At 36.0% G+C, this 25,228-nt stretch overlaps 1 protein-coding gene across 1 annotated transcript in view; it reads left to right on the top strand.

The window, feature by feature from the left end:
* The window catches only part of LOC106879721 (protein O-mannosyl-transferase TMTC2), a 143,648-nt gene that overhangs the window by 84,389 nt on the left and 34,031 nt on the right, over nucleotides 1–25,228 (top strand). The window contains exons 2-4 of the mRNA XM_014929400.3: nucleotides 2,317–2,938; nucleotides 22,089–22,977; nucleotides 23,978–24,092. Of these exons, the coding sequence (XP_014784886.1) occupies nucleotides 2,317–2,938; nucleotides 22,089–22,977; nucleotides 23,978–24,092 (1,626 nt within the window). The remainder of the gene's footprint in view (nucleotides 1–2,316; nucleotides 2,939–22,088; nucleotides 22,978–23,977; nucleotides 24,093–25,228) is intronic.

Below are 25,228 nucleotides of genomic sequence, written 5' to 3'. Positions count from 1 at the left end.
AAAAGCAAAACATATCAGCTAAGGCTTCATGAGCATAATCCATTATATTGACCCCGGTATTCATTTTATTGACAAATTCTTATTAAGACGAAAAGCAAAGTGAACTACATAACAGAACACCACAAAGTATTTTGTTTGATGCCCAATTGGTTCTGAAATCTACCCTTACCATATTTATCACATTTAAATTCCAGTTTTTCTAAACCAAACATTGATTTCTGACTTGGGTCCAAGGTTGTTATTTTGGTGGGGTCTAAATCCACCTAGTATTTAACCCTTGAGCATTTAAACTGACCATGTCTGGCCCACATACCTGTTTTATGTTCAAACTGGCCTGATTCAACTCCTCACACCTACCCTACTATGTCTTTCTAAAAATTATCAATCACATCATTGAAATCTTGAAGCCATAAGATAATGCCTGATTAATTCTAAACAATGTGAATCAGATTGGAGCCTGGTGTCGCCATCTGGTTTCACCAGTCCTCAGTCAAATCATCCAACCCATGCTAGCATGGAAAGCGGATGTTAAACGCTGATGATGATGTGAATTAGTAAGCATTACATTTGACAGAGTAATCTGAATGCTAAAGAGTTGACTGGTATTTCATTTTAATCCTTTCAACACCAATATACCTATTAAAATGTGGAAATATGAATTCATATCTTGGATTCAAATATCATAATTACAGGAAACATCATCATCATCATTATCACTGCCACCATTACTACCACTACCTCCATCATCATCATTATCTCCTCTGATTGATGCTGCCAATCATTGGGCTATGACTCCAGATGCTTTGGCAATTAGCAGTCACTATTAGTTTTTGTTTCCCTTCCATCATATGCAAAAGTACTACAGTTATTCTGCTAGATCATAATTCTCGATTATTTTGAAATCAAAACACAAAAAAGGTTTACTGTCTTCTTGTATTTTTGTTTGAAATATGGTAATAAAAGAGTCCAACTAAAAATTGACTTCATTGTAAAAGTGTCATTTTTAAACATTTATAAATGCATAAAAACTGTCACATTCATGTTTTTTTTAATTTTTTTTTTTTTTTGTATAAAGTATCAAAATGTTTCAGTGCGCTTTTGTGACCTGGTTACTGATTCTTGCCAAGCAATTAGAAAATTAGAACTTCCAAATATTGATTTCCTATGTAGACACAAGACCTCATTTTTAGTGGAGAAATATAGTTAACTATATTAATCCCAGTTCTTGATTTTCACTTCATTTTATTGATCTTGGAAGGATGGAAAGAAAACTGACAGTGGATTTGAACTCAAAGTACAAGGTGCTGCAGAAAGGTTGCCCTGATTTCAAAGGTTAATAAAAAATCAGACACATGAAAGAACAAGAAAAAACAATGCTCTCCTCTCCAGGCCACGGTGGGTACTACCTGAAACAAAGAAAAAAAAAAAAAAATAGCATTTAATGAATTTCATAGAAATACAAAGTTTTTTCATGCATCTTCATGTGTTTGTTTTTTATTAACCTTTGAAACTGGGACAGCTTTTCTGCCGCAACCTGTATATAGAGCTGTAACTAAATACTGTATGGCAACTTGTCCAATGCTGTAATGATTCTGCCAGTTGACTTCTCTACAACTCCTAAATATTGGTTTCAAATTTTGGTACAAGGCCAGCAGGTTTGGGGGAGGGGGGCTAAGTTGATTAAATGAATCCCCAGTGTTCAACTGGTACTTATTTTATTGAGCTCAAAAGGAGAACAGGCAAAGTCCTCCCTGGCATAATTCAAACTCCAAAGGTGAAGACGGATGAAATGCTGCTAAACATTTCACCCAGTATGCTAATGATTCTGCCAGCTCACTGCCTTATACAACCTCTAGATATTAATTACTGTGGATTGAGCCAGGTGAGATTGTAGCCATGGCTCATGTTGATGTTTCATAAGTGGCACCCATGCCAGTGGCATGTAAAAAGCACCCATTACACACTTGGAGTGGTTGGCATTAGGAAGGGCATCCAGCTGTAGAGACCATGCAAAATCAGATTGGAACCTGATGTAGCTCCCCACCTTACCAGTTTTCAGTCGAACCGTCCAGTCCAAGCTAGCATGGAAAATGGATGTTAAATGATGATGATGATGACTTGAGTACGATATATAATGTGACATCCATTCTTTTGTACCTAAAAATCAGTAATGTATTATATTCTCTTGCTTTTGTTTTACACTTGATTATCAAGTTGCCCAACAATTTTGACCTTGACATTTGCATTAAATTTCTAGCATCAAACATGTAAATACAGTATTTTCTAATTTCTGCTTTGTTTTTTTTTGTTTCACAGTCGAGCTGTTCAGAAGAACCCAGACCTCCTTCCTGAGACACCAATCCAGAACATTTTCTATGATGATTTCTGGGGGACACCATTGGTCAACAGTGGTTCGCATAAGTCATACAGACCAATATGTGTGCTCTCGTTCCGCCTGAATCATTTCTTCAGTAAACTGAACCCTTGGAGCTACCATTTTACCAATGTTTTACTTCACTCGTTAGTCACAGTTTGCTTCACTCATATGTCGAGTGTTTTCCTCCACCGAACTCTACCAACACTCATTGCAGGAATCTTGTTTGCTACACACCCAGTTCACACTGAAGCTGTTGCTGGCATTGTAGGACGAGCAGATGTTGGGGCATGTCTGTTTTTCATACTCAGCTTTCTTAGCTACCGTCAATATATTTACTACAGGGATGGCTACTGTGATGGAAACCCTAAAGAATTTAGCAACCCTGAAACAACCCCACGTCACAGCAAGAGGCTTTTGTATCTGTTCTTGTCTGCTGTTTTAGCTACACTGAGCATGTTGACCAAAGAACATGGGATTACTGTTCTAGGTGTCTGCATCATCTACGAAGTGTTTGTTCATCAGAAAATATCACCAAAGGCTTTCTTTCAAATTTTTAAACAGGTATGTATATTTTCAGTGTGAATAATAAAACTTAAGAGAGAGAGAGAGAGAGAGAGAGAAAGAGAGAAATAGTGCAGAACGGTAATGAGGAATTTAGTGTTTGACTGAAAATCAGATTTTGATCAACCAAGCCCATTATTAAAGACATTCCAATATATCTTTCCTTTGTTTGAGACAATATGTGAATTGAGCAAAGTTTAACCATTTCTAATATGTTGAGTGATCACATAGCTGTTCCCTTCATAGGGTCTGACCACCATAATAATAAGCAGTCATTAGAGAATATTAAAAATGAAATGACCAATAAGACCGCTTCATCTGTGTTTAGACACCAACTTGGGTGTTAGTAATATCTATTAGTTCCTCTTGCAAAGTTATGATGTTATTGCTCGTCATCTACCTGTCTTTTGAGGGGTATCTAGTATTTGTTACTGTTCATCACCTATCTGTCTTTTTAAGGTTATCTACTAGTAACTTATCTAATAGGTTATTTCTTGCTTTCAAGTTGGTAGGATGTTATTTGAAGGAATTGTTGTTAATATTTCTAGCAGGTAGAGCTTATCATATATAAATTCTCTTTCAATGGGTTGAGAAATGGTTACATCTGTGAAGCTGATGTATTGCCTTGAGAAAAATTTGCCTCTTGTTTGTTTATCTCTCAGCTTTAAGAACCTGTTAGAATTATTGGAAATGAGAGGATGCAATAAAATCACTTTGCTGTATCTGGTAGACTGTCAGTCATTAGACCTCCAAAGCCTTACTGTAATTAGTTCTAATCCTGTAAAGGAACACTTTGCCTTTCCTTCTTCTGGAGTCATTAAAAGACCATTTAATTCCCCCCCCCCGTTTCCTTCTTTCCTTCCTTCTTTCCTTCCTTCCTTCCTTTTTTTCTTTTTTTCCAGAATCAGTTATAGCAATTCTAGGATGCTTGTAAGGGAACGCTCACCATGTCACTTTCCCAGTTTTTAAAAATCACAATTTGTTAGTAAAATGCTTAAATGTATTTACTTTTGTCAGTTTAAAGGGAAAAATTGCTGGTAAGCCTATAGAATGAGTGTAATACTAAGAAAAAACACAAAGAAATAATGATTTCAAGAATGCATTACAAACACATTCTCTTTGAAGGAAATCCTTAACCCTTTTGATACCACCCTGCCCTAAGACCACCCTCTTTTTCTATTATACAATGTTTCTGCTTTAAAGCAATTTAAATTTAAAACTTTCCATTAAACTTTCATGTTAATTTATGTTTCAAACAAAGAAACACATACTGAGAAATGGAGTTCTAGATAGGTTGTAACTGAGCAAGAGAGAGAGGACTGTTGTGATGGAACATCTTTGATTGTAAAGATTTGGACTGACGTAGGTCAACTAACAATAACAGTTGCACTGATTGTTTTGAGTTTTCATCCTAGTGGAATGCAAGACAATTGGAAAGTCATACTTCTAAGTGCTTTAGTCAGGGGTATTTGTTGCAGAATGCACATACACATGCATATATATATATATATATATATATTAATTTTCTCTTCAAAATATTTTGTTCAGTATACAACCACTCGCTCTTTCTGTTGCCTGCCTGCCTGTCTGCCTGCTTGCTTGTCTAGCTAACAAGCTTTTTCACTACTATGACTTCCGAAAGACCATATTCTCCTTGAAGTTCATTTCTGTACTCCCAACAACCACCCAGACAGAAAGACCAAGAGAGTAACATTATAGCTAAATTAGCAATATTTGCAAATCAACCAGTACATAAGTTTGCCTTTTACTGAAGCAATTATATACTTAAGTTTGACCCACTGGAACTGTTGAAACTGTGCTTCCATTAAAAACCTTATGAAAGCCTTACTTGTTTATATATGATCTGAATATTGCTGCTATAACTGCTGATACTGTTGTTGTTGTTATAACTCTGAACAAGGCATCGTCTCATCTTTTTCAATTTTTTTCTTTAAAGACAATATAGTGTGAACTACCCACTTAGCTGTTAAACTGATCATATCTGGCCCAAATACTCTATTTGTCTTATGTTCAAAATAGCCAGATTTGGCCTTTCACACCTATCCTACAATGTCATTCTAAAATTAAACAATAACTTCATCAAAATCTTGAGGCTATAAGATAATACATGATTAATTCAAAATAATGAGAATAGATAAGTATTACAATTGACAGAGTAATCCTGAATACAAAAGGGTTAAAGGAAATGAAAAACTAATATGGTTGCTATTTCTAGCAAGTTAAACAATCACATAGAGGCTTCCTTGCTGGCTTGTGATCCAAAAGTATTGATCCCTGAAACTTAGAAACCAATGAGAATGCATCTGTATTCCCATTGACTTTCTCCTCTTCTTTTTCTTGATGGTTGTTTGGAAGCTGTGGATGAATTCAGTTTTACATTCAAGTAATGAAGCTATTCACTGAAAATTCAGTAATCTGATATAACTCATTATCAGAGCTTAAGTTAGGATACAATAACATCATCAGAGCTTAAGTTAAGATTCGATAACATTATCAGAGCTTAAGTTAGGATACAATGACAAACAACTAATTGAAAAATATATGGGTTTTAACTGTTCACCATTTATATTTTTTCATGCTAGTCTCAGTGAAAAAAATGGTGTGTGGAATTCTTTTATTTGTTCACTGATTTGAATCATTGGATTGTGGCCATAATGGGGCCCCCTCATTAAGGATGTTAGTTGATTGTACCAAGCCCAAAACTTACAGATTGATGCTTTATTTTTGTTTTATAATTGTATAGACCTTACAATGATGAAAAGCAAAATCAATCTGGACCGGATTTGAGCACAGAATATAAAATAAAAGGAAATAATCAAATACTATTTGATATTTCATCTGACGCTTTACTGATTCTACCATCAGATTCTCTTTTCCCCACACATACATATATATATCTATAGGCAAATCTAGGAACAAAAAGGAATAACAAAAAAAAAAAAAAAGGGGGCAAAAAACAACAGAAATCAATTGGATTTACACAGTGAATATGTTAGATTAATGTTCAGTGAAAGTCCTAGATGGAAAAATAGGAGTAGAAATGACATTGCTAGCATGGTTCTTCATCAGATACGGGTGGGGGGAAAGAAATTCAGTGAAAAACTAAAGGAGGAAGGTGCAGACAGTCTGAAGAAAAGCATGTGTGCTGTTACATGGCCAATATATATACATATATATATATATATATATATATATATATATATATATATATATATGTATGAGTGTATGTGTCTATATATATATATTCTTTTACTCTTTTACTTGTTTCAGTCATTTGACTGTGGCTATGCTGGAGCACCGCTTTTAGTCTAGCAAATCGACCCTGGGACTTATTCTTTGTAAGCCTAGTACTTATTGTATCGGTCTCTTTTGCCGAACTGCTAAGTGATGGGGACATAAACACATCAGCATCGGTTGTCAAGCAATGCTAGGGGGACAAACACAGACACAGAAACACACACACGCACACACACACACATATATATATATATATATATATATATATATATATATATATATACACACATATATACGACGGGCTTCTTTCAGTTTCCGTCTACCAAATCCACTCACAAGGCTTTGGTTGGCCCGAGGCTATAGTAGAAGATACTTGCCCAAGATGCCATGCAGTGGGACTGAACCCGGAACCATGTGGTTGGTAAGCATGCTACTTACCACACAGCCACTCCTACGCCTATATATATATATATATATATATATATATATATATATATATATATATATATATATATATATATATATATCATCATCATCATCATCATCATCATCATATATGTATATTCCCCCTTTCTTTTTCTTCAGAAGATAATAGAAAATTTTCTTTAGCTTGTATACACTACTATTCCTGTCTGTAATGACTGATAACAATTTTGTTTTTCATCTTGAATAGCTTTCTGAAGGTTGTTTCATTAATGTTGAAAAAGTGATAACGTGTTTTGAGGTAACTTGACTGAAGAAATCAGGATGTTTGTTTTTAAGAAAACATGAACTACAACTCATAATGCTTAACTTCACAACATACAAAAGTTGATATAACTGCGCTATATAATGATTTTAGTCCATGAAGGCGATGACAAGTGACCGAGACCTTTGGCAATATACTGTGCTTGAGAAGACTTGTTAAGTCAAGTGAAATTGTAGTCATGACTGTTGTCAGTGTCATGTAAATAGTATCCATGAAATTGCAGTTGTGGCCATTGTTGGTAGTGTTATCTTCGAATGTTGGTCCTCACAGAAGTGAGGAATGAGGTGGTGAAGCATGATCTTCAAATGCCAAGTGACTGAGACCTTTGGTGAGATGTGGTGCTTGAGAAGACTCGTCAAGTTAAGTGAAATCATAGTTGTGGCTGTTGCTGGTGGCTTGTAAAAAGCAGCCATTACACTCTTGGAATGGTTGGCATTAGGATGGGCATCCAGCTGTAGAAACCATGCCAAATCAGACTGGAACCTGGTGCAGCTCTCCTGCTTACCAGTTCCAGTCAGACCGTCTAACTCATGCCAGCATGGAAAGTGAACGTATGATGATGATGATATGTATATATATAAATATAGGTGCAGGCATGGCTGTGTGGTAAGAAGCTTGCTTTGCAATCACTTGGTTCTGGGTTCAGTTCCACTGTGTGGCACCTTGGGCAAGTGTCTTCTACTATAGCCTTGGGTTGACCAAAGCCTTGTGAGTGGATCTGGTAGATTTGAACTGTGTGTGTGTGTGTGTGTGTGTGTGTGTATATATGTGTGTGTGTTTATGTCTGTGTTTGTCCCCCAGACATCACTTGACAATTGATGTTGGTGTGTTTGCATCTCTGTAACTTAGCAGTTCGGGAAAAGCGACTGATAGAATACCAGGCTTACAAACAATAAGTCGTGGCATCGATTTGTTTGACTAATGGTGGTGTTCCAGCATGGCCACAGTCAAACAACTGAAACAAATAAAAGAATATATATATATATATATATATATATATATATATATATATATATATACCTGACTTATATATGTATACATGTATACATAGAAATGACTGTGTGATTAAGAGGTTTGCTTCCCAACCATTTGGTTTTAGGTTCAATTCCATTGTGGGGTACTTTGAGTATATTCTACTTTAGTCCAGGACAACCAAATCCTTGTGAGTAGATTTGGTAGATGAGAACTGAAGATGCCCATTGCACACACACACACACACACACACGCATGCACACACACACACACACACACATATATAAAGGGTAAAGACCCCCTTCAGTCATGAATGACTGTGGGGATTGTGCCTAGAAAGTTATCCTTCGAGGCACAGGTCTGGGCAAGGTTGTTTATGGAAGACCAGTCATGACCCATGCATACCAGCTTCCCCTCTTGACGCCACTGGAAAGGCAAAGCCCAATACAATTTGGCACCAGTGATACTGGAACTCATTTCTACAACTGAGAGAACAGGAGCCTCATGAATTAAAGTGTCTTGCTCAAGAACACAACACATAGCCTAGCCAGAAATTGAATTCACTACCTCGTGATTGTGAGCCACTGAGCCATGCACACACATATAGACACATATGTTTGTTTGTATAAGTGTATATATGTGTCTCCTTGTCTTAACATCACATAGCATTCATTTTCAATAGTTTACAAAAACATGTCTGGTCATGGAGAAATATTACTTTTCTTAGAATCAGGTGAGTGTTGGTGGCAAGAAGGGCATCCAGTTGTAGAAATTCTACCTCAGTAAACTCTGAGCAAGCATGAAAAGTAGACATTAAAACAATAATGATGATAATGGTGATGATGATGCACTTCCTAAATATGCGAGGGGGTGCTGAAAAATTCCTGACTTTAAGGGTATTGTGAAAGGCTTGCTTGGAGGCCCAAACTTCCAAATTCTTTTACAGGGCTTGGAAAAACTGAAGGACCACTGCAGTAAGTGTGTGAATCTGAGAGGAGAATATGTTGGATAAAACCATAAATAGCTTATCCTCCTGTATTTTCTTTTACCCAAAGCCAGGAACTTTTCCGCACCCCCTCGGACAAGATCACTGAATGGTCTGTCACAGCTAGACTAACTTTGTTGTTTAGTGCTCAGTTCAGGCCTGTTTTAAACCAAGCGATAACTCGGCTCTAAATGACAGTAACAAACAACATTAACAACAACAACAACAACAGGACTTAATAGTACTGTAGGAGTAAAACCTGCTTTTATTTTTGTCAAGCAAATTAAAAGTAAGTAGAGTTAAGTGGTTTGGCGGTCAGGAGGAACAGAATACCATTGTGACTACATTAGCAGAGTTTACAGATGAATGAGAAAATTAATAAGCTTGTGTTTTTACTTGACCAATTAGCTGTTTGAAGTTCTCTATGTAGCTATGTTCTTTTAAAAGCAGGCAAAGTATTTATTTATGCAAATATATTCAGAGATGTACATTTTGTGCCCGGAATTCAATCAAGTGGCTTTTTAACAACCTAACAATGCATTTGCATTTCAGACAAAATCTGCTAAGCCATATATTACAAAGCTGACAGGTGTGGATGTATGGATGTATATACATATGTGAGTGTGTGTGTGTGTGAATGTATGTATGTATATGTATGTATATATGTGTGTATGTATATGTATTTATATGTATATATGTATGTTCTTTGTGTGTATTTGTTGCAATATGCACACTGGCAAATGCAGCATACATGCATGGATATATGATATATATATATATTACATATTTATATACACACACACACATACATACATGCCTACACATACACATATATGCATATACTCATATACTCATAAATTAATTCACTTTCTTTTGAAAATGTTGTTCAACATCCTGCCTATCTCTTTCAAACAATTTCACCACTTTGACTTTTCAAATAATCTCTTCTGCTTAAACATTATTTTTCTAGCAACCTTACCCTCCTACACATATATATATATACATATATGCACACATGTGTAGACATACATCCTAAGTATTTCATTCACACTCACACGGTTGCATTGCAGATCAAGGCAGAGATACATTTCATTCACTCATCTACACTTAGCTTATAAATATACAGAAATGCTACATCCCACTTATAATTCACACACACACACACACTGAAACTGTACGCTCAGACATGCATACATATATATGTACTCATAATTATTCAGAAATACAAGTGTGTATGCTTTTGTTGTTTGGGTGGTATATTTTATACATGTTCTTGCATACGCGTACACTCACACACACACACACATACACACACTGACACACACACATGCTTGCGCACACAGACACATTTCATTTATATTTCATTTACTCACACAAACACATACATATATTTATGTATGTGTGTATATACATATATATATATAATGTGATGCCAAATGTTTTGCTTTTTCCATTTTATATCTTTTATATATATATATATATATATATATATATATATAAAAGATATAAAATGATGTGTATTTATGTGTACATGTGTGTGTGTGCATATATTATTCTACACACTGAAATGTACAAACACAACCGCATTATGAATGGTCTGCCAAGAAGCAGTACTGTAATTTCATCTATTAATTAATATTACAGCGACTGCGTCTTATATTTAATCTTTAAGAGATGTAAAATTATTCAAATTCCATTAATATACCCAACATCTCTCTCTCTCTTTCTCTCTCTCTGTACCTCCCCACATTATATGGTAGACTGTGGCAGGGGACATGTTGTCTGTGTTTGTGTGCATACACGTATTTGTGACCGTGTTTTTGAAAGGTCACATGGGATGTTTTGTATAAACAATTTTAACTAGGGTTATATCACAAATTGCAGACAGGACCCTAAATTATAATGTTTGTTTTAACTAATTTGATATCCTTTGCTTGTTGGCATTGGTATATATAATGTAGTAGATTTGTAGTTTTATCTCACATACTATATATATGTTGGTGTGTGTTATGTTATATTTGTGTTTGTGTGTGTGTGTGTGTGTGTGTGTGTGTGTAAGTGTGTGTGTGTGTGTAAATGTCTTTTACCTTCTAAATCTTTTACTTGTTTCAGTCATTGGACTGCTGCCATGCTGAGTATCACCTTTAAGAGTTTAGAAGAACAAACTGGCCCCAATTCTTATTTGAAGTAAAAGAAATCTGGTACTCGAATTATCAGTCTCTTTTGCTGAACCACTAAGTTGTGTTGATGAAAACAAACCAACTCGCGTCAAGTGATGTGGAGGGGTTAACAGATACACACACAGGTGCAGAGAGAGAGAGAGAGAGAGAGAGAGAGTGTCTCTGTTTACCAGATTCACTCGCAAGGCATTGGTAGCCTGGGTCTATAGCAGAAATAGAAGACACTTACCCAACATGGCAGACAATGGAATATGAACCTGAAACCTTGTGGTTGCAAAGTGAGCTTCTTAATGTCAAATATAATATGAATAGCTTTTAGGCACAGAAGTGCACTTCACAGCTACATGACTTAAGATCCAGTCCTGCTGCCTGGCACCTTGGGCAAGTGTCTTCTGCTTTATCCCACTGGTCAACCAATGCCTTGCAAGTGACTTTGTTAGGCAAGAACTGTTCAAACCCCATTGTGTATGTATGTATGTATGTATGTATATCTATCTATCTATCTATCTATCTCTCTATCTATCTATCTATCTGTCTTTCTGTCTGTCTGGCTGCCTGCCTGCCTGCCTGTTTAATCTGTCTGTCTGTCTAATCTATCTGTCTGTCTGTCTGTCTAATCTATCTGTCGAATTTATCCTTCCAATCTGTCTATCGAATCTATCTATCTAATCCATCTGTCTTGTCTATCTTATCTATCTAATCTATCTTATCTATCTATCTATCTATCTATCTTTACTGAATCTGTCTGTCTGTCTTTACTGAATCTGTCTGTCTGTCTTTACTGAATCAATCTATCTATCTAAACTATTTATCTGCTACTTTTTTCTTCTTCCTTCCTTACCTTACTCCTTCTTTTACCTCCTCTCCATCACTTCCCCCTGTACCTCCACTTCACACACATCAGTTATTGGGACTCACTACTTCTGTATTTTGGCCTGATTTCTTTGGCTAGATGTCTTTCCTATCATCAACCACTTCACACCGTATACTGGATGCGTTTTATTGTAGCTCCTACAATACACAAGTTGAATAGTCCTCAGTGAGACAGGGCTGTTGGGATCTCATATTCCTACACTTTCTCTGCTCACATGCCAACCTCTTGTCTGTGCACTGAGTGGAGTACATTTTCTGTCGCACTTGCACCAGAGAAGTCACTGTGCTCTCCCTTTTCTTTAGAGGTGGCATGATTTGGCAGGTTTCTGTCTTGATATCAGCGCATAAAGCTGGACGAAGATGTCTTATACGCAAGTAATGTAGAAAGTACTCGATAGCCTAACACATGTGGATCAAGTCCGAGGTGGCAATACAAAATAGGGTGATAACAGCAGCATATCCAGAAATAGGTGAGGGGTGCATGAGTGTTAAGTGTAGAGTGTATTCAATAATCTAAAGCATGTACATTTACTCAGGTGGTCAAGAAGGGAATTAGTAAAGAGAGAAGGAGAGAGAGGGGTGAAGAATTGGTCATTATTGGATAAAAGGCAAGGTTGACTTGGGTGAGATTTGAACTCAGTGCACAGAGAGCTGGAATGAATATCACAAAACATTCAATCTGGCATGTCCTAATGGCTGACAATATGCTGCCTTCTCGGGCATTGTAGTCCTAAATATGCATTACAGACCGAACAGAATGGTCATGCCTGGAATGTATTTGGTCATAAGTCTACTTAATCAGGCCTGATCTGAGGTTTACACAATATCACTAGTTATCAAAGAAAGAAAGAAAGAAAGAAAGGAAAAAAAAAGAATGTAAATCAAGAAACCGAATGACTACTTAATGCCTCCTTTGTACATTAAGTTAAGCCAAGTATATCATAAATTCAATGTAGTTACATTTGACAAGGCGACCAACTGCTAAATGTTGCACTTAAACCTGTATGTTATCAAGAGAAATAAAAAAAGAAACCAAACAAGCAAGACAGAAAGACCAAAAACAATGTGAAAGGGGTGAGGTTGCTATGGTGTTAATTGAATCAAGGAATTTCACTAAATTATATATCATCTAATATGTATTTTTCTGTATAATGCTGTCCATTGTCTTTCATAGAAATTCCTACAGAATTCAACCAACAGAGCGTGGGAGTGAGAGTATATGGTGGGGGTGGATGGGTGAATGTTTGATTTGGTGTGGTTTTGTTTGGTTAATTAATTAGCTTTTCGTTCTAATTAATCTGCCTGTTTACTTTGCTTCCTTCCCGTCTAGTAATGGAAATCCCTGAGTTTTAGTGTAGGTACACCAGCATTCCTACCTTTTGTAAGATGTGATGGAAAGGCTAAGTATCAGGACGAGAACCTGACCATAAAACAACTGTCACAAAATGTCTCATCCAATGCATGCCAGTATGGCAAAGCAGATGATGATAATGAAGATGATGATGGTGAAGGTGATGATGGGTGGCAGCAACTGGTTAATCAAAATGATTGAGTTACTTTGCTTTGACTTGGGTTTTTAACCTTTGGTAAGAGTTATAGAGATGCCATTAACAAACATATCTTGAGATCTTTAAATCTGGCAAGGTCTAACCATACCAGATTTCTTGTAGAGAAAGGATAGATAGACAGATGGACAGGCAGACAGACAGACAAATAGATAGACTGATAGATAGACAGACTGGTAGGTAGGTAGATAGAGAGTTAGATGGATGGATAGATAGATAGATAGACAGAAATATAGCAGACTGATAGAGTGATAGATAGACAAATATATATATATATATATATATATATATATATATATATATATATATATACATACAGAGAGAGAGAGGAATCAACTCCAGTAATGGACTTTTGCTGGGTTCAGTCATAGGATTGCAGCCATGCTAGTGCACCACCTTGACAAGTTTTGTTGGACAAATTGACCGCAGTGCTTATTCTATTTTAAATTTTGGCAGTTATTCTATTGGTCCCTTTTGCTGAACAATCAAGTTACAAGGACATAAAAAAACCAACACTGGTTGTCAAGTGGTGGTTGAGGATGAACACATATACAAACACACACATCCAAGTACACACACGTGTGTATATAGTCTCAAGTAATTTTACACATCACATATAAATATAAAACTATATACGTACTTACATACATACACACTTTGAGGAGGAGTTTTAATAAGACTGGAACACATCTATTGCGTTCATCAGTTGGCAATTAACAATTGTCTATAGTGCCTCAAAATTTAATCAACCGATCATGCTGAAATTATCTCCCTTATTTATTTTAGATATTAAACACCTCTAGAAGGACGCTGTTATATACTAATTGCTGGGATAATAATCTCAGCTGATCAAAGTTTATCCAATTGCGGTATTTACATGAGAGACCTGACTGTACCTATCCACCTTTCTACCTATCAACCTATTTACCTAACAACCTACAATACTTATGAACCTACCTACCTTACATACATATATATCTATCTACCTGTATGTCAGAGGTATTTATTATTATGGTTGTCATAGACAGTAAGAGTTCAAATCTAATAATAGCGGACCTATGACTGCCATGTTCTGTTTATTAGTTTTTGGACAATGGTCTTGGCATACCTCACATTGCCTGGCATGGCTGGTGTAGTTTATATTTATGTGTGGTCTATAAAATTACCCCAGACTACGTAAGTGCATACAAGAATATCACCTAATTACAGCACTGGAACAGTAAAAGACACTTAAGCCTCTTTTATTCTTTTATTTATTTATTTATTTATTTATTTATTTATTTATTTATTTCAATTTTTTTAAAAATAGAACTGAAATGTTCATTAGACTACAATTACTTACTAATACATCATCATCATTACCTAACCAAAACACCATTATCATCTATTGCTGCTGCTTTTGCTGCTGCTTTTGCTGCTGCTGTTACTACTACCACTACTACTACTATTATCTCCACCACTGCCTGGTCCCACACCAAAACCACCATCACCACCACACTACAACTGCAAGGAAAATAGATGAAAATAATGATGGAACCTCCATGTAGTTTACGTGGTATGCTGGAAATAGCAGTCAAAGTCAGTAAGCAGACTTAGCATCACTACTACTACTACTACTACTACTACTACTACTACTACTACTACTACTATCTCCGCCACTGCCTGTCCCCACACCACCACTACCACCGTCACCACCACACTACAACTGCAAGGAAAATAGATGAAAATAATGATGGAACCTCCATGTAGTTTACTTGGTTTACTGGAAATAGCAGTCAAAGTCAGTAAACAGACTTAGCATTACTACTACTACTACTACTACTACTACTACTACTACTACTACTACTACTACTACCAACAACGTCACTACAACCATCACCAATACCTATGCCACTACACCATCATCATCATCATCAACAAGAGCAATGATGGCATAACTACCATTGACAACACCATTACCACCAACAATGCCGCTGCCACCATTACCACCATCACCACCATCACTCCACTCTGCCAGCATCTTTATCACCAACAACACCAACACTGCCATTATCATCACTGTCCTTAGCATCCTCACTATCATTACCAACAACACCACCAGCATGAAGTATTAGGGGCCCAATACAAACATTGCGGACAAAAATAGAAGCCCCCCACCATCATCAAAAAATGCCACCAACGCAAATTGTCACCCCACCCCACCACCAAAGATATTAACCTGCGAACACCAAAACCACTACTACTATCACCACGGAAACCACCACCACCACCACTACCACCACTAAATTGTATTTTCCCACTTCACTGCCGATATCATGACTTAGGTTTATCACTACAATAATTCCACCACCACCCCTATTATTGCCAATGCTACGACTATTTGTTATTCACAGAGGAATCCTTTCCTCAGTGTATCCATCAACAGTTCATGGTCTAAGATCAATCCACCCATCAGATCAGATCATCCCACCCTGATATAACTGACTCCTTCACTCTTCTGCAAACATATTTTTCCAGAAACAGACCAGGACTGACCATCTGTTGTTAATGTTCTTGACATTGTTATCAGATATTGCTCTTGGCTATCAACACCCAAATGTCACACCCATACTACCCTGTTCCCCCCCCCCACACACACCAGTAGAAATGTGTTTGAATTGACAAATAGAAGAAAAAGTACTAAATATGTTAAAGATTATTTATTATTATTATTATTATTATCATTATTATCATTATTATCATTATTGTTATTATTATTATTGTTATTATTATTATTATTATTATTATTATTAATTAGTAATAAAATTTCAAGCTGAAATCTTCAACTTGAATTTGACAAGTGGTAACACGAAACTCAAATATTTCAGTAACTAACCTCTGTTTAAGTGTTTATCTTCAAACCTTATACATTCATTTCTTTATTTTACTTCTGTTTTTCCATGTTGGCATGGGTTAGACTAGTGGTTCTCAACCAGGGTTCATATGACCCTGGGAGGTCCACATAAGATTTTATTGTTTAAATTTATGTGTAGGAGTGGCTGTGTGGTAAGTAGCTTGCTTAACAACCACATGGTTTCAGGTTCAATCCCATTGCATGGCACCTTGGGCAAGTGTCTTCTACTATAGCCTCAAGCCGACCAAACCCTTACGAGTAGATTTGGTAGATGGAAACTGAAAGATGCCTGTTGTATATATATGTATGTATATATATATATATATATATATATATATATATATATGTCTGTGTTTGTCACCCCAACATCACTAGGCTTACAAAGAATAAGTCTTGGGGTCAATTTGCTCGACTAAAAGGCAGCGCTCCAGTATGGCCACAGTTAAATGACTGAAACAAGTAAAAGAGTAAATAAATTGGTTAAAAAAATGTGGGAGTTTCTTATACATGGATAGTATTATAATCCCTTACAAAACCTTTTTTTCCAAAATTTAAGCCCCCAAAATTAGGCGGTTCCTTATATACATTAAAATATGGTGTATGCGACCCTTCTCACAAAGCAACATACCCAATTTTGAAAGAAAGAGAGTTGCAAACAAATAGTGACACACACACGCACGTGCACGCACGCACACACACACACACACACAGTGGTTGGCATTAGGAAGGGCAAAGGCCTTAAAACCCATGCCAAAACAGACAGTGAAGCTGGGTGTAGTCCTTTGGCTTGCTTGCTCCTGTTTACCATCCAACCCATGACAGCATGGAAAACGTTTGATGATGACGATGATGATGTTACATACCCATGATGATAAGAAGGGTATCTAGCTGTCGAAGACCTGCCCCATTGAATTTCATCTCAAAAACACAAGGAACGAAAAGTGAATGTTAAAACGATGAAAATTATGATACTTTATATAATTCTGTGTGAAGCAAATGGATATTCTTTAGGTTTCAATGTTGAATATTCCACAGATTCTTGTACCATTAATATAATCTTCAGGCAGAACAAGTATGACTATAATGTGTTAACACTGAATCTTTGAATTTCAAGAGCAGTTCATCTGATGGGCTCCTGATGTTTCCATCTACTCGATTTCATTTACAAAGCTTGGGTCAATCTGAGGTTACATGCAGTGGAAATGAACCTGGAATCTTATGATTGCTAAACAAGCTTATTTAATCACTCAACCACAGCTGTGTCTGTTATATTTATACACAGATACACCCATAGCTTATATATAATTCTACATATTATCTGATTGAGTTGCATGTTAATGGCTATCATATCATACCAGCCACAGCATATATGTAGATATATGAAATTCAGGAGTTATTCTAATAATGGGTGCACAACATGATTATTGATCGATAAGGATGAAAAATATATGCCTGAATGTGATATTATCAATGATTTAGTACTGGTTTCTGATTATGTAGTCTGATATGTATAAATATACACACAGATGCAAGCACACACATATACACACTAACACACAAACATGTTTATATGTGGACATTTGTGTTCCAATATGTGTGTGTGTTTGTGTTTGTGTACTACTATGTTTATATATCTGTTTATGTATCTAGCTATCTGTACACTTACATACATACACACACATATATATAATATGCAATGCATCTATGGTCACTTTTTTAACAGTACAATGAAAAGTGAATATGCATGCAAGAGTCTTGTTTTGTGTCTGTAGCTGCATGTACATACATGCCTAACAAATGCAAAGAGATCTCTTTCTCTTTCTCTGTATATTATATACATATATATACATGTGTGTGTGTGTCTAGGTGCTTATAAATATGACCATTTATGTGCACATGGCAGAAGATGACTGGATTGACATGTGAAGGTATAGTGATATCATATTTCAACATATTAGTCGTCTGTGATGAGACAATGCAAGTTTTTATATTGCACACATATCCAGCTGCCATAAAAATGTCTATTAAATAAACGATAATAAACATTACAGAGAACCATCTGATCAGTTCATCTGCTTCATTTTATAGAAAGTGATCTTATGTCTATCTACTCTTGTTCATTTGACATATTTAAATCCTACACTCTCTATTGCTTCTCTTCTGTGAGTGACTTATTTCATTGTATAAAGTTTCTAACTAGCCCTTTCTTAACTCTTAATTTCTTGTTCTTTCTGTGTGTAAAGCTCCCAATCTGGAGACATTTATGAAAATGCAGTTAGTCCTGTATAGGCGTTTTCACATATATATGCATGATGTCAGTTCCCCAGCATTGATTAATTTCCTGTCTCAGAGATGAATTTATGCTGATGGCAATTACCGACACTCCTTTCTCAAAATGATAAGATCAATGTTGTTAATATTTATCTTGAACCACGGCTGCATGAAAAACATGTGCAAACTAGGAGTTCTAGATGAAAATGTTCTGAGGAGGCTTGGGCATAGTGGTCAATACTGGGCCTTGGGTAAGGTTGGACACAATGTGTGTGACAAGAAGTGAAATGAGTGAGAAAAAGTGAGGGGAGCTGGTATCAGCAGACTTTGAGAAATAGTGGCCCTAGTTGAAGTGGTGAAAAGGGTAGAGCAAGGAGGCAGAACATCTGTGGTCCATGAACTAGAGGGTGTTAGCAAGAGGCTTAATGCTAATCTGTTGAGTGGCCTGTATATTGATATTTCTTCTTAGTTTTAAATATAAACATTTATTACACCAGAAAACTGTTGGAGTACAAAGCTAACTTTCTTCATGCTCTGGTTCACTTATTCATTGTTATCTTCAGAACTTAGTTCACTTCTTAAGTCTCCCTTTGTTATATTCACTTAATTCATTTTTCAAGCCTCTCTCATATTGAAGTTTCTCTCAACTATGATCAACACTTGGCTCAGTTTCTTAGTCTCCTTCTCAGCTCCATCATCAGATTGTGGTCTCTGTAAGTACCTCTCAATACAGCATGCTCTTATAGCAGTTATTGATGTTAACACCTTCATGCAGTACCAACGAGTTTCCATGTGATCACTTAATCTGTTAAAAATCTTGTCTTAAAAATGGGTTGGACACATTTAATCCTGGATTTACATAGTCCTATATAAACTGATGGTAATGGATTTCCTCGATTTTGCTTACAAGCTATGGGTCAACCTGAGATTTTAGTCAAATGACACTTGGCCAAGATGCCATACTGTGGGGTTGAACCAGGATTTCATGGTCATGAAGCAAACCTCTTCATTCAGCCATATTATACCTACTCTAGTTACACTATGTCTGTTTTAAAGATTGGATGGTCAAATCTGCTCCATTGTCATACATTTCCCACATCAGGGCTGACATTTGTTTCAGAAAACAATCTGATTAACTAGTGTACAATAACAGGTATATTCAACATCTAAGTAAACTTTTCTTGATAACTTGCAGCTTTCCATGGCTTCATTTCCTTAATTAAGTATTATTAACATCTAATTTCTACAACAAATGTCTGTTTAATTCATTTATATATACTACCTACTTGTCTACCTTATTTCCCACCTGTCTGTCTATTAAATGTTGTATATTGCTAAGATATATGCACGTGGTGTGTGTATATGTGTAGCAAGAGGGAGTGAGAGTAAAAGAGAGCTACAGAGAGAATTAACATAGGAGATTCAGGATTAGTGCACATACTAGGCTTAGTGGCAGGCAATGAGTAAGAATGTTGTCCACACAGTGAGAAAGAATTACAGAGACAGAAGAGGAGACAGAATAAATAACTAGTTTTTTGTATTTTTTTTTTTTAGTAATCTTTCAAATACATGCGTGTATGAGTCTCCTTGTCATGACATTCCACTGTAGTTGTAAGCAAGTGTCACCCATCATACATAATTTGTTGACAAGAGAACTGATGACAGTATTACTGCTTGTATGTAGATCACAAATATTGCAGAAGCAAGCACAAATATTGACAAACACGGACACACATAAATACGCATGCACATAAATACATATGCACATAAATATGCATGCTCATACATGTGTACACATCCATACACAAAAATAGATGCACACACACACACATACATGCACATTCATTGTATGTATTTTCACACACACATACATTCTTTGTATGTATTCTCTCTCTCTCTCTCTCTCTCTCTCTCTCTCTCTCCCTCTCTCTTACACACATACATATACATGTAATATGCACAAGTATGTGTGTATGAAAAAATGTGTCTGTGAATAAACAGAATGCTCATTCTTCAAATTCCAGGGTAATTATGAACTAATTATTTGTAAATAACAAATGCGAGCAAATAAATAATAATACATGTATATACGGGGGTTGGCCAAAATAATGGAAACACCTAGCATCATACCATCATAATTTTGAAACATCTATAAAAACCATCAAAGACTTGTTTATTTTTATATTTTTTAATTTATTATTAGTGTTGCTTAATATGTTTTACTAAAATTGCTGTTTCTTTTCTGATATCATCTGAAAAAGGTAATTAAAATCCATTAATTACAGATCTATCGGACTTTCAAAGAGGTCAAATTGTTGGTGCTCGTATGGCAGGCGCTAGCGTAAGAAAACAGCCGAAATGTTTGGTGTATCAAGAGGTACTGTCTCAAAAGTAATGACAACCTTTGAGAAAGAGGGAAAAACTTCCTTGCTGAAACAAAACTCCGGAAGAAAACCAAAACTTTCAGATAGGGACCGTCGGACTCTTACGCGAATTGTTGGAAAGGATCGCAAAAGTACAGCTCCCAAAATTACTGTAGAGCTTAATGACCACCTTGAGAACCCAGTTTCTACAAAAACTGTTTGCCAGGAGCTGCACAAAGCCATATTTCATGGGAGGGCTGCAATCAGAAAACCACTACTTTCAAAAACAAACATTGCAAAGCGTTTAGAGTGGAGTAAAAACCTACAGAATTGGCCCCTAGAGCAGTTTTCTTAGATGAGTCATCCTTTACCTTATTTCCGACCACTGGCCCAGTATACGTGTGGAGATAGCCAAAAGAAGCATTTGACCCAGACTGCCTTCTTCCAACTGTTAAACATGGAGGAGGATCTGTGATGATCTGGGGTGGGGGCTGTATCTTGAAAATTCGCCAGTCCAATGGTTTCCCTTCATGGCAGAATTAATAGTCAAGACTATTTAAGCATTTTATCTGATCAAATTCATCCTATGTTTGTGGAACTGTTTCTAGAGGGAAACACAATCTTTCAGGATGATAAGGCACCAATTCACACAGCTAAAGTTGTTACTGAATGGCACGAGGAACATTCTAGTGAAGCTGAACATCTTATCTGGCCGTCACAGTCCCCAGATCATAATATTATTGAACATTTATGGTGCATTTTAGAAAAACAAGTAAGGAGTTGATATCCTCTACCATCATCACTACAAGAACTGGAGACTTGTTTTAGCTGAAGAATGGATAAGAATACCTTTGGAAACAATTCAAACTTTGAGTCCATACCTTGTAAATTCAAGCTGTAATTACTGCCAAAGGCAGTCCTACCCCATATTAAAACAAATTTGTTTGAAATTTTTAAGTGTTTCCATTATTTTGTCCAACTCCTGTATATATGTGTATGTGCATGTATAACATTCTTATGTATTTTCTCCTTTGTTTTTCAGAAGCAATACAGTCGTCTCCGGGAAGGTCTTTTAATGCTATTCTTCTGCTCAGTTGGTCTACTATTTCTACGATTTTGTTTAATGGGTAGCAAACCCCCAGAATTTGCCCCTTCTGACAATCCTGCAGCTGACTCAAAAAGCTTCCTGACACGAACTTTGACATTCCACTATCTGCTCACTTTAAACTTGTGGCTGCTTCTTTGTCCTTACATTCTGAGCTTTGATTGGTCAATGAACTCTATACCGCTTGTTGAGAGCTTGGGAGATTCACGGAATATTGTCACCATAGCATTCTATTGTGGGCTCTTGTACATTGCTATTTATATTTTAAAACACATATCACACTGCACCCACGTCACACCAGAATTGCACGTCATGCAACACAGTTTACAACACAATTCACACAATGTTACGCACAGCTCAAAATTAACAAAAATCCATAGAAATGGTACTACAGAGTCACACCATCATCCTCCAAGGGTACTGAATGGAACCCGAGGAAGATTAAAAAATTTTGCAGAATCTGCTAACCACCAAAACATGACATTAACTGGCGAAGACAATAGATCTTCATTAGACTGCATTATTTTTTCATTAGCTGTCATTATTGTGCCATTTATACCGGCCACAAATCTATTTTTCTATGTAGGCTTTGTGATTGCAGAGCGTGTCCTCTATATACCCAGCATGGGATTTTGCATGTTGGTTGCCAAAGGTGCCGAAAAACTCTACTTTCACTACCATTCCAGTCGGATGTGTCGGATAGCTATCGTTGTTAATGTCATTTGTATTTTAGTTTCCTTCACTGCACGGACATTTCTAAGGAATCAAGACTGGCTGACTGAGGAATATCTGTATCGTTCTGGAATAGATATCAACCCAGCAAAAGGTAAATTACTCTTGTTTTCTGTTGTTATAGGTTCCCTGTATCTATTTGGCTGCCCCTATGTAGTTGCTTATCTTACTATCTCACTAGAAACAGCAACCAAATCATTTCCAAAATTCACTTTGCTTCCCATAATCTAAACAGAAAGTGTAAAGCATAAAACATTAAAATTTCAGATGGGGTAGACAATTTTAATTATCACAACTTAACATACAATTCAAATTTGCAATGTTTTTTCTGGTTTCTGTTTAAATGTTCCTTCCTAGGAAAGTTTCAGGATCATTATAATAGAAGAATACCTGGTAGTAATTCCGTTATGTCCTTTTACGTTTCGATTTCAAGTTCAAATCTCACAGGTGTTGACATTTCTGTTTGCCTTTCATTTCTCCAAGGTCAACATAAACAAATATCATTATAGTACAGAACTCTAATATTATGGCATTGTACCTAACTTAGAAAACTTTATTATAAATATTATTAATATTCAAACAGACAAAGAACAAAATGCTACATTATGAGTTCAAATCCTCCCAGAGTTAACTTTGGATTTATTTTCCTTTCAGGGGTTGATGACATAAATACAACTAAACTAATGCGGTTGATATAATCAACTACATCTCTTCCTCTGTAATTTGTGACCTGGTGCCTAAGTCAAGAATAATAATGATAGTAATAACATTCTTGGTAGCAATAACATTCTTGTTCTTTTTATTGAAGTGAGGGAAATTGAAGTATACCAGATTGCATTCCTTGTAGCACCAGTCAAATACTGGAGTCAATTTAATTAACCATATCTTTTCTCGAAATTTATGACCGTGATACAAGTTAGTTAAGGGGTTCCTGTAAGTAATGGCTCTAAGTAGATGTCCTTTTATTGAGACCTGTATTTAATATCACTTTATTTATATACTCAATACAAAAGTGTAAATTCTATGTTCATTGCTCCTCTTGCAGTACAAGAAATCATTTATTATCATTTTTTTTTTCTTATGATCTATTAAAGCATGGGGAAACCTTGCCAATGTGTTAAATAGCCAGGGAAAAGAGAAAGAAGCTGAATTTGCATACAAGAATGCTCTGAAATATCGTAGTAATATGGCTGATGTTCATTATAATCTGTAAGTATTGTTCATTGCTTTTTCATCTTTTTTATTTTGCAGGGAGATCAGCTCAGAGTTATTTTCTTTAATGGCATGCATTACACACACACACACATACACACACACATTATGTCTACCAAATCCACTTATAAAACTTTGATTGACCTGAGGCAATAGTAGAAGACGCCTGCCCAAGGTGCCATGCAGTGGGACTGAACCTGGAATCATGTGGTTTGGAAGTAGACTTCATAACACACAACCATGTCTGTATGAAAATAGTTTTGGTATTATTTATTCACCTTTACACATGTTTCATTTGGTAATAGGAGTTACAAAATTGTACATGTAGATAAAACATGCAAGATATCTCATTAGAAAGTTTTCAAGAATTTCTAATAGGATATATCTTGAGCATGTTTTTCCTACATGTACAAGTTGGTAACTCCTGTTAGTAAATGAAAACATATGTAATGTTGAATAAATAGCTGTAAAATTTTTTTCCGATCTCCTGTTTTTATATGTAATTACTCTAAAATTACTATTTCCCAGTATTTTTTAAGTTCTGAGTTCAATCCTATTCGAGGGTGAAATATGTTGGAGAAGAACAAGGGCTCTGTAAAATTACTTTTATATTTTTTTTCTTTTGTTAAATGTCTTTTAGTGGTTACGGGTTTCCAGTGGGACTATGATTGGTTCAGTATATTTATAATAGCATATTTATACTGGTCTTTAGACTAGATATACTATATCCCTATATTTTTGTAAGATGTCACTAAAAGGGTTTGCACCATCAAGAAGAGAATCTAGTTGTGGGGGGGGGGGAAACCCCAAAAAGAAGCAAAAGTAAAACACTACCTCAAAAAGTCCTGCCCAAATTATGCCAGCATAGAAAAGCGGACATAAAAACAAATGATGTTGATAATAATAATGATGATGATGATGATGATGATAAAAGATAAACATGATGATGGCAGCAGTGGTGACAATGATGACGTCAGTGTGTGTGTGTGTGTAATGTCTAACTGCATGTTTTGATTTTGGTAAGATTAAGATTAAATATCACGTTTTGCCTGACTGTAATAAAACTGAGAATTTTGGTAAGCTGTTTTGTTGCCAGTCAGTTGAGACAACATTTCAAGATCATAATTGTCATG

Source organism: Octopus bimaculoides, chromosome 4 (genome assembly GCF_046866305.1).
Source record: "Octopus bimaculoides isolate indiv1 chromosome 4, ASM4686630v1, whole genome shotgun sequence".
Classification (NCBI taxonomy): Eukaryota; Metazoa; Mollusca; class Cephalopoda; order Octopoda; family Octopodidae; genus Octopus; species Octopus bimaculoides.
This window is presented reverse-complemented; position numbering and strand designations above follow the sequence as displayed.